Source organism: Magallana gigas, chromosome 1 (genome assembly GCF_963853765.1).
Source record: "Magallana gigas chromosome 1, xbMagGiga1.1, whole genome shotgun sequence".
In the NCBI taxonomy this organism is placed as follows: Eukaryota; Metazoa; Mollusca; class Bivalvia; order Ostreida; family Ostreidae; genus Magallana; species Magallana gigas.
Window position 1 is genome coordinate 43581801 of NC_088853.1, and position 11018 is coordinate 43592818.

General features: G+C 28.8%; 1 protein-coding gene and 1 long non-coding RNA gene across 3 annotated transcripts; one reads left to right on the forward strand and one right to left on the reverse strand.

Moving 5' to 3' along the window:
• Positions 1-40: 40 nt before the first annotated feature.
• LOC105332632 (uncharacterized) lies at positions 41-3379 on the reverse strand. The gene is made up of 4 exons (XR_010708093.1): positions 2521-3379; positions 2370-2431; positions 1748-1909; positions 41-1514 (listed from the first exon to the last, which is right to left on the reverse strand). It is a non-coding gene; the product is annotated as an uncharacterized lncRNA (long non-coding RNA).
• A 1099-nt stretch (positions 3380-4478) lies between these two features.
• Positions 4479-10725, forward strand: LOC136270340 (uncharacterized). 2 transcript variants are annotated; one of them, XM_066067744.1, is made up of 12 exons: positions 4479-4778; positions 5474-5539; positions 6668-6896; positions 7008-7124; positions 7302-7404; positions 7586-7674; positions 7765-7827; positions 8208-8270; positions 8639-8863; positions 8947-9041; positions 9377-9732; positions 10067-10725. In XM_066067744.1, the coding sequence occupies exons 2-12, from the start codon at positions 5489-5491 to the stop codon at positions 10653-10655; spliced, it is 1980 nt and encodes a 659-aa protein (XP_065923816.1). In that variant the 5' UTR covers positions 4479-4778; positions 5474-5488; the 3' UTR covers positions 10656-10725. The 2 variants fall into 2 exon arrangements, with proteins under 2 accessions (XP_065923816.1, XP_065923820.1); XM_066067748.1 differs by lacking the exon at positions 7765-7827.
• Positions 10726-11018: the final 293 nt, after the last annotated feature.

Consider the following 11018-nt stretch of genomic DNA (forward strand, 5'->3'; position numbering starts at 1 on the left):
CACTCGGCGCTGTAAGCAGTGTATAATTATGTAGTTACACTAGATCAAGGGCAAAATGTTCAATTTGCTTTTCTACATTAAATAATCTACTATTTTAGGGTTAAAACTTTTTTCTTTTTTTTTATTTACGTACATTTAAATAGTAATGTATGCAGATCACTTACCAATATAATAACATTATTAATTGTATATACAAAACCGACATGTAATTAAGACGAGTATTTCTTTACCTTTTGCATTAAGTCTATTAAAAGTTCGTGCAAAAGTAAAGAAATAAACGTGAGATCTCTTGTAGCATGTTGCATTGCTTTATACATATCTCTAAAGGTAATCTTTTAGATTTTATCCCCATAGTTCTTTTACAAAGCAGATTGAGCTTAGATAATTTTTAAAAAGGCAGTTAAAACTACGAATCTTAATATCAAAGAACTAAAAGGGGACATTTCTTAAAAGATATAATTCATACTTTTGACGTAGGAATTGAATATGTGGTTGTTAAAAGTACAAAATTGAGTTTAAAAATAAAATAGATTACGCAATTAAAACATACAAGTTTCATGTAACCAACATTAATACTAATATGAGCTTTTGAAGAGCGGACAAGTATTTCCCTCAAAAACTACAATTAATCTTATACGTAAGATTCATTTTCTTTCATTATTTGAAACAAAGAATAATTTTTGCGCTCTATTTAAAAATGTAACATCTAATAAACAAAAATCGTCCTATTTAATGACTTTTAAGTTTAAAGGCTTGGTGCGTTGTGAGTTCGGGTGTCTATAGCTACATTAGATTTTCGATATATTCGATTGCTTAAAGCTTGTCGTTACAATGTATAATCGTTACTGTAAGTAGACTGTAAGATCTATGGTTGTTTTCGATTACTCTTCATATACAGTGTATATTTTGAATGTCAGGACATTCATGTACTGACTTTTCGATATTGTCTTCAAGAACCTCAATGTAAACATGGTCTTGCAAATTGTCAGAAGTCATTTTCGATATATTTGTAGGTTGTGAACTAATCTGTCGATTGTGCATTGGAAGATCTGCTATGATTTCACTTTCCGTCAAAAGATATGTTTCACTTTTCTCTTCGTTTCTGAACACAGGTGTAAGATAAGTCAACTCTAAATTAGCGTGTTGCTCTGGCTCTGGCGGTAATTGACGTTCATATTCGACAGCTTCAAAACTTCTGGATTTGATTTCAGATTCATATTGATTTATGTTCAGTCTTTTACCATCCGTTGTTTGCCGGAAACACTTGACATATATGTACGTAACAACGCATGCTGCAAAAAAGAATACAAAAACTCCCACGAGACTTACTATTACTTGAACTAAATTAATTACAAAGCTATTTTTAAATAAGTCAATGTCTGTTGGTAAATATATCAATGTAGAATCTTCATGTTTGTTGACATCCAAGGAAATATCTTGATCCACGTTGTGATATGAATTTGTAACGTTCAATACCAGGGAGGTTACCGATGTGCTGAGTCTATTTGTGATTTCTTTCGTTGTACGTGTAATATAATACAAAATGAAATGTAATTTAAAAAAATCAGATGCACACGTAAAAATAAAAGAAAAAAATAGCATTTTATGTTAAGTGCCATCAAAAGATCGAAAAAATGTTTTGTTTTTTTTTTTGGTTTTGGTTAAGAAATTACAAATTAAAGTTGCTCACGGTTATTAATAAGTATTAACACGATTAGCAATTAAGAATGGTAGAAACGATAAATACCTAGTTGCCAATGTTTTGTTAAAGTTCCAGTTTCCTGCAAACATCCGTAGACAAAATTACAGTCAATATCAGGGCATTGACATATGGACTGGCAGTCTTCTCCATAGTTAGGGGGGCTGCATTTTTCTGAGCAATTGTCGCTATATAATCCTATGGGACACTCTAAAAATTGATAACATAAACAAACACAAACAATTGGATGCTGAAAGATTTTTTTAATTGATAAATATATATTTAATGTATTTACAATTATTTCTTCCCCGAGCGTCAAGAGGATAGATACAAGTGAATATATATGGTATTTGTTTCATCTGTGATAGTTTTTGTTTCACAAATGTCATTTCGAAAAGATTAAATGTAAACCACTTTGAACCATTTAAACATTATCATGGGTTTATTATATTGTTTTATGTAACTATATACCTTTTAACAAAAGACGAAGTTGGACACAAGAACAATACGCTTAAATGACGTAGAAAAAAAATTGGAAAATGGAAAATAAATAAGCCATGACTGAATGGCGAAAAGAAAAAAGATATACCTCATTGAATTGCTGTTTCACATTTTCGAGGTATCTAGACTAAATCATCTATAATTAAAAACATATCTTTAAAGCACTTACTTTGGCAAAGACCAGTTGATTGATTAAGCATAAACCCATCACAACAAACTTTTCCACTTACTCTAAAAAAGGCGATTAGAAATGATTAAAGTAAGCTAATGGTTGATTAAATCGACGAGTTTTAAAGATTTCATTTGTATCAAGCACTTACCCCCAGCATACACGATGTTCTGTTAATTGAAATAAATTAAAAGAAAGCACTATCACAAGCGTACACATCATGAATATGAAATCCATTCAAGGAAATAGTTTTTACCATTGATGACATACTTGTAAATACATTAACACTTCTTCCTGTAGCTTTGGATTTTTTTACAATGATGGGAAGATTTAAAGGATTTGCATGCTTACATGTTTAAATAACGTGTACATGTACTTTTAACGTAAGGGGGGATTTCAAAAATACGGTTTAATATTATATGTATACTTTATTGGTTTTTCGTTCAAAAATTTTGAAAAAGACCACATTTTAGCCATCATTTAGTAAAGTCAGTTAAAAATCCACGCCCATCGATGAAGTAAATGAACAATGAAATTCTGAAATACCAGAACTTTGGAAGAGTCATAAAATATGTATACATGAACTCCAGAGTATGACTAAATGGGCCACTTAACAATTTTTGCATTTTCTCACACTTGGGAATCCGGTTTAAAATTGTGTTACATGTACATGTAGGAATGTTTGTGTAGAGTTTATCTATTGATAATGAACAGAGAGTATCTGCATATTGCATAATTACATTCACAAAATCAAATTGCACTCTTACCAGATCTTTTAATTTCGTTATGATAGCGATACAATTATTTTAAAAGCGAATTACGAAAAAGTAAGATTAATTGATAAAACACGGACGTACATTTAACTAGATACAATCTTATCGTGTTCAAAATTAATGAGAAAAATAAAAAAAGATATTACAAAATAATTCACTTTGTAACGCATATACATATACAAATTCAACATTTAAGATAGTCAACATCATAATTCAAATATAAAAGATTATTAGACATTATTTCATGGACATAAAGTGAAAAAATCTAGGATGTAATCAAACGTGAAGAGAAAAAAACGTTGATACTATTTATTGCTTTTTAGTTGTTAGAACAAAAACCTTTTTATACGATTAGAAAGAAAATGGAAGTGTTAAGACTATCATAATTTAATATTTTTTCTTCTATACATCACCTATCATTCCATCATGATTTATTCATGATTTATAATAAATAAAACTGGAGTTAAAAAACCTGGAGTTTAAATTTTTTTCAATTTAAATGAAATCCGAATTTAATATTAAAATTAACTTTAAAAAAAATGATAGTTCAGAAAATAATATGTTCATCTGAACACATTTTTATATGGCTTCATTTTTTTCTCTCTCTTTTTCAGTATAACCGTAATTTATTTGAAGCACCCACTCATTTTGAAATGTTGCGAAATTTCTTTTTGATGTTGTAAATTTTATAGATAAATTTCTTAGGAAACCCTGTTTACAAACTATCACATGAGAAGTTTTACAAATCAAAATCACACTCTGTCGGTTACAGATCCATTTACGGAACATTTTTTGATCGTTTTATATTAATATACATTATTAAATTTAAGATATCAGATGTAAACATGTTTCACTAGGGGTAATATATCGCTCACGTATCAATGTTTCTTTTTTGGGCTAATTTTTCCAAAATGAATTAAATACTAGCGCAAACAATAAGTGGGTGCCAACAAAATACAATATAAAGAAGGATTTATATTAGTTTTTTAAACTCAAAAATGTTTGAACAACATAACGGTAAAAAAAAGAGAAAAAAGCAACAAATTTAAACATATGCGATTGAGCAAGTTTTGGGGTGTTCGTCTCGGTCCGCGAACGTATATTGCAGTCTGTAAATAAACAACTTAGCCTTACGTAAAACAAGTGTTCATTCGTATTTGTATTTTATAAAACTTAGTTGTTAATTTATTAGATAAAGTTTTAATTTTGTTTTTCTAAAATGAAGTAGATAAAATAAAATGCTATTTTATTTACTTCGAGCATTTAACTATGTCCACACGTACCTTCTTGTTTAGATAGATAGGTATACCTGCACTAAAAAATGTCAATATTTAGAACGATGTGAAAGTATATTTTTAGAATTCCCCTGAATGTTTATGCATGTCTTATACTATAATACCGTCTAATACTGAAGTTTCAAACCGATTTCTAATTGTGATATTCTATGTCAATGATATTGTTACACAAAAAAAGATTTATCGAGATGTTTCAATGATGTGGTTTACAACTGAGCAATTGAGAGTTTGTGTTGACGAACAACGCCTGTCTGATATGCGATAGAGACAGGGGACCAGTCTAGAGTTTGCGAACATTGAAGGAAATTGATGGGAAAAAACTGAAGTCTTAAAGCTTATCAGTAAGATCTTTTTATAGTGGCGTAAATTCATTTCAAAACCAAAAAAATCAAATGTTATATTAATGTTTTACTATGCAGTCATAGACAAATTCTTGAAAAAAAATTAAAATATTACTTTCGGTTTTACCTATCTGTAGATTAGATTTGCTTAGTATTGTTAATTAATCTTCTAAATGATCTTGATATTTTTTTTATAATCATATAATCATATAATGATGTTGTTATACGTTTTGTTTTATTTGTAAGCAGTATTTTGTAACAATGTCTACAATCTACTTTCATTTTGTTTATTTATATTTTTGACAAATAAGTTAAAGCCATTGACTGATCCGCTTATATTAATCACATGTATAATAAATGTGTATCGTGTTGCAAATTATAGATGGTTTGTAAACTTCTGATATATACAAATCCTGGGGTGGGGGGGGGGGGTGGGGCTTAAAATATAAAGGCTTTGATTAAGGAACAACTATATCATTTTCTGTTTAAACCTAAAATTTAAATTATATTGCTTCCTAATGCTAACTCCCCTCCCTCTTTTAAATCACCAGTTTTTATGATTAAGTTGTATTAGTTTTGACAAACAGCAAAATACATCATGTACAATTTTATATACATGCATTAAGACTGACATTGGAATTCTTGAATATTTATCAAAAATGTATATAATTTCATGATGGATTTTTGTATTGTAGATATTGTTGTAGAAAATGGCATCATATATCCACATTTCGCTGATACTGGCCACACTAATCACTCAGGTAATCTGTTCGAGGTATACGTACTGAGTTACAGCTACAAAATAACCTTTAGCGTTATTCACAACTCATTTAGTGCTAAAAAGATCTGAAGCATGGATTATGTATTTAAAAAAAAAAAAAAATATATATATATATATATATATATATATATATATATATATATAATATGTATTAGTTAACTGACTAATTCATTATATATATCTTTTTAATTTAATGTTACACATTCTTATACACTTTGTTTTTTTTTTCATGATATTTAAAGTTGAACATAAAATAAGGTCACAGAAGTGTTATTTTATGAGAGAGCAAGAGTGAGAGAGAGAGTACTGGGAGTATCTAGTGTTATTAGAGTCCACTTTCTCATGATCAATAGAGAAGAAAGACATACATTTTAAGTCTGATATTTTCTTACAAAAACAGCATTCCTAAAACGTTTTTTTACATAATAAATAAAACCACATCAATGAAATTTCTAGACTTCATGAAATTAACCTTGAAATCTTAAAAAAAAAATTATCGTTTATTAAAATAAATCGTCCTTTTTTCATTTCTACTTTTTATTTAAAATTTATTATACCGTAATATTTTAAGAAAAAATAAAATTGCGATTAGTAGTAAAGTAAAATTATATAAAGTGCACAACAGTTATACCTTAGTACAATGATCTTATAAAACGTGAATGTTATATATATGCCCAAGTTATTGAAACGGGCCATTGAGAGCAACACAACAGATTTACATTAGTATCCAAGATTTTTGAAATGATCAACTTTTCAGTTAGACATTAATTCAGTACCTTGGACAATTGATGTAGTCAACTGAGAACAACTTCATTTTCAATTAAATTTGATAATAAAAATCAATATTACGTCATAAAACTCTACGGTTTCACCAGTAGATTCGAATTTGCTCTCATTCATTATGCTATATACATGAATACATGCAAATATATTATTACAAATTCAATTTTTTACAAATACAAAAAAATATAAAACAAATATTAGCTGTTTATGTATCTAGTCGTAAATTTAGATTATAAGTAGCAAGGTAGTGATTTTATTTATGTCGTATTTTGCATTCATGTAACAGAAGCATTAAGTGCATAACTAATCTATTTTCTAAAAATAGATGTCCAGTGGTGATCAAGATAAATGCCGGAAAGCCATGCAGGATCTTGTAAAAGTCGTGAAATCGTGTCCAAAATCCAGAAAAGAGTGGGATATCGCTGCCAGCAAGAAAAACTGTGAAATACCAACGTTGTGTATGAAAAGCGAAGAACCATATCTCTACCATTGTGTTATAAATGGATTCAGAAATGAAACTTTGGAAGTCTGTGCACCCAGGAGGATCATATTTGGTAATGTTTAAATCTTGTTAATTATTATTCGTGTGTACTTTGATGTTATTAAAAAAGTTATTATATTTTTAATTATTTTTATTCTACCTATTTTTTATTTGACTTTTTAAGGACATTGCACAGAATACAATGTTGCTGGAGGAATTATTCAACGTCAAAAGTCAGCTAAATGCAACAATGTATTTCCCAAATGTGACAAGTCCTACAATTCCACAGAGGCTTACAAATGTACTCTCAAAGATAATATCAAGTTTATAAACAAATCTTATATTTCTTATATACATATAAATGATGATATACAATGTTATATGATTAACAAATTTAAAGTAATTTTTCTGAAACTTTTACTTTTGATCTCAAGTAAATAGTTTGAAAGATGTTTGAATGTTTTCTAAATTTTTGTAGACACTGACTGTTATGAGCTTGTTTATAAAAACAAATATTTGAGGACAACGACGTCGACTGTCCCATCAGAAGAAAAAACGACAACCAGCAATCCGGATTATGGGTAAAAGCGAACGTGTAATACTTTTCATGAATGAATTTCGAATTAATTTTTTATGTTTTACTTTCTACAAATACACACAATGCAGGTAGAGCCAAATTGTAATATCTTGACTCTCTTATACATGTACCATTAGGCTTATATTTCTTGAAATTTATAACATGTTAAACTAATTTAATTTTAGAATAAATCCAATAGGCGATGTCATAATTGGTGCAGTCGTTATTATCTGTGGTCTTATTGTTTTGTTTGTTAGACGTTACATGTATAAAAGTAAGTTAAACATCGGTGTTGCATAAATGATAATATTAATTGGCTTTTAAAAGGAATTGTTTTTAAAACGATTTCATATAACCACATTAGAACACGGAAGAAGGACTTCAATGGATGATGAAGAACAACATAGACTGTCAGAAAACGCACAAGGTAGATCAAAAATGCAATGTGATAAGATGTAATTTGATGTTGTAAATAGAAAAAAATTAGTTTAAATTATATTCCATAAAACAAGTAGTATAGAATTTATAACAAGAATCATTGTCAGTATATGCGATAAAATATTTATTTAAAATATGTCATTTATCTATCTATCTATCTATCTATCTATCTATCTATCTATCTATCTATAAAAGATTCTACATATTTTAAATCATTGGCATAATAAAAACAAATCCTTTTTTATTCAAACCACAGTTAAGTGTTTGATAACTAGGAAAAAAAATCGTATGTGCTACCACACATATTTAAATATATTTTTTTAAGTGTTTTAAAATGTTTTTTAAAACGATTTTATATAACCAAATTAGAACACGGAAGAAGAACTTTAATGGATGATGAAGAACAACATAGACTGACAGAAAACGCACAAGGTAGATCAAAAATGCAATGTGATAAGATGTAATTTGATGTTATAAATAGAAAAAAATTAGTTAATTTTATATTCCATTAAACAGGTACTATAGAATTTAAAACAAGAATCATTGTCAGTATTTGCGATAAAATATTTATCTATCTATCTATCTATCTATCTATCTATCTATCTATCTATCTATCTATCTATCTATCTATCTATCTATCTATCTATCTATAAAAGATTCTACATATTTTAAATCATTGGCATAATAAAAACAAATTCCTTTTTTATTCAAACCACAGTTAAGTGTTTGATAACTAGGGAAAAAAATCGTATGTGCTACCACACATATTTAAATATATTTTGTTTTTGTGTTAATTTTAGATGCAGCATCAAAACCACCAATAAAGCATTTATTTATAAAACCCAAACACTTCCCACATTTCAAATATGTTTGCAATCTGGCCAAAGACTGCAAACTTCGTATGGAAAAGGTGATACATGTAACGGACGACAATTGGAAAAATTGTATGTTTAATAACATCATTAAATTCGGAATTGCTGGAAAATTTACTGATGATAACATTAACTTGTTATCAAAAGGAAAAGGTAAAGTGAGATCATTTTTATTTACACATACCTTTTGTTTTAATTTATAACGTTGCTTTAACAAATCTTTTTGTTAACTAAAGGAATAAATATACGAAAGGGGATGGATGAGCAATTTATGGGAGAAGCGGCACTCATTTGCTTTCAAAATGATCTTTCCTCAAAATTAGCCTTAGAGGTTCGTAAAATTTTGTTACGAGTGGTTAAAGATATAATTACTTTGTCGCTTTAAACAAAGTAAGACATGAATACCTAATATATATATATATATATATATATATATATATATATATATATATATATATATATATATATATATATATATCCAAATCACAAAAGTATTTTCTCAGTGTCCGGTAAAAATATAATAAAAGAAAAAAAGCAACACTAACTGCAAAACATAAGCGCTTTCATTGTTAAAAATCTTCAGACGTTTTACAGTCGTTAAAACTATATATATATATATATATATAACTTTGATTTTTGTTAAACATACACATTGTTTTTGGCTAGATTTTGCAAAAAGAGAATGCATACCACAAAATCCTGATTCAATCCGAAGATTCTTGTGACGAAACAAAAATATCAGATGATTCGGAATCCGTTACCATAGTTGGTCAGAATAAACAACAAATCAAAGAAACCATCACAACATGTTTGGAAAAACAACTGGATAAAGTGTTACAAGAATGGTTGGGAAAACTCCAACATGTAGGGTTAAACAACCAAACACCCGAGATTATTGCCGAAATAGAAGCTATCCGTAAACAGCTGATAATTGACACAAGCATTAACACATACTCTCCCGATGTACCTTGTAATGACAGCAAATCCATTGTTCCAGTTGATGTTAAAGATTATCTACTCGGGTAACATTCATATTTTTATCTCATCATAGGAACTCTAAATATATAAACTATACATTTCGTGGTTTTCTTGCCAAATCTCGATAAGTGTTCTATCGATATGATATGGAATTAATAGAAAAACCAAGAGCATTTCTACATCCACTATTCATAACAAACATTAAAGTGATTGTGCAACTTACTTGTGGCACTAGTCTCATATTTTGTCTTGTATTAATTGAAAGACGCCATTTCTCAAGTATTTTTATGACAATTTTTGTACATATTTGCATATGTATAAATGTAGACATACCTTGTATTTTTCAGTTATTATTTATTAATGTACGTTTGTTTTCAGACGAAGTGGCGTACAAAGTTTTGGAATATGGGGATGTTCAACATTCAAGATATTCGTCAATAAGGCAACTGATGACAACATATTAGAGAGCGAATTGATCGTTTTGGATCAAAACTTTTTTGAAAAATATCATTTAGAAATAGAAAGAAGAACTATTGTGGAAAAGCAAACCATGCGGCACTATAAGTCGACATCGCTACATTACAGTTTGGAAGAGAAATTTCCAAAAGCATTTACAAAACCATTCGATGACACGAAGAAGAGCGAGAACAACCGTGCTTTAATTGACCACTCTCGCAAGTGTAACCGTATTAGTCCTTGTCTGTATACGGCGAGAGGATTCAATGCATGTGAAATAAAAGAGCCCTTTTTAGACATATGGGCAGGTACCACTAAAAGATTTGGCATACAGAAAACCAGTTTTCCTGTCTCTATCAGAGGGACAGAAAGTGATGACACTGTGCAGAAGATAAGGGACAGCACTGATACATATAATGCTCAAAAGAGCATCACCAGTTCTGAATCGCTTGTACATGTATTTACGCAAGAGTTCGCATCAATGTTTTTTTCTTATTTCCATTTTATTTGATTGTTTTACCAATATACCTTTTCTCCACAGACGAAATCTTCTCAATAATTAAAATACTTGAGCAAAACAACCCAAAACATTTACGATTTTTTTTTTAAATTTGAATTTTGTAGATAGCTAAAACGATTATTTTAATGCGTTAACCTAAATTAAAACATTTAGAGAGTTACATAATGATTCGAATTACGTTTCTCTTTTCATGCATAATAATTTTAATCGGAAGTAGATCTTGTCTTTTAAGAATTAATGTATTCATTCCTTGCTAATTTGGATATTAAATAAAGGTGCGATGTACCCCATTAATCAATCATTTACATAAAGCTAACCAATAACATCACATGTCGATCGTTCCTTTAAAAGGAA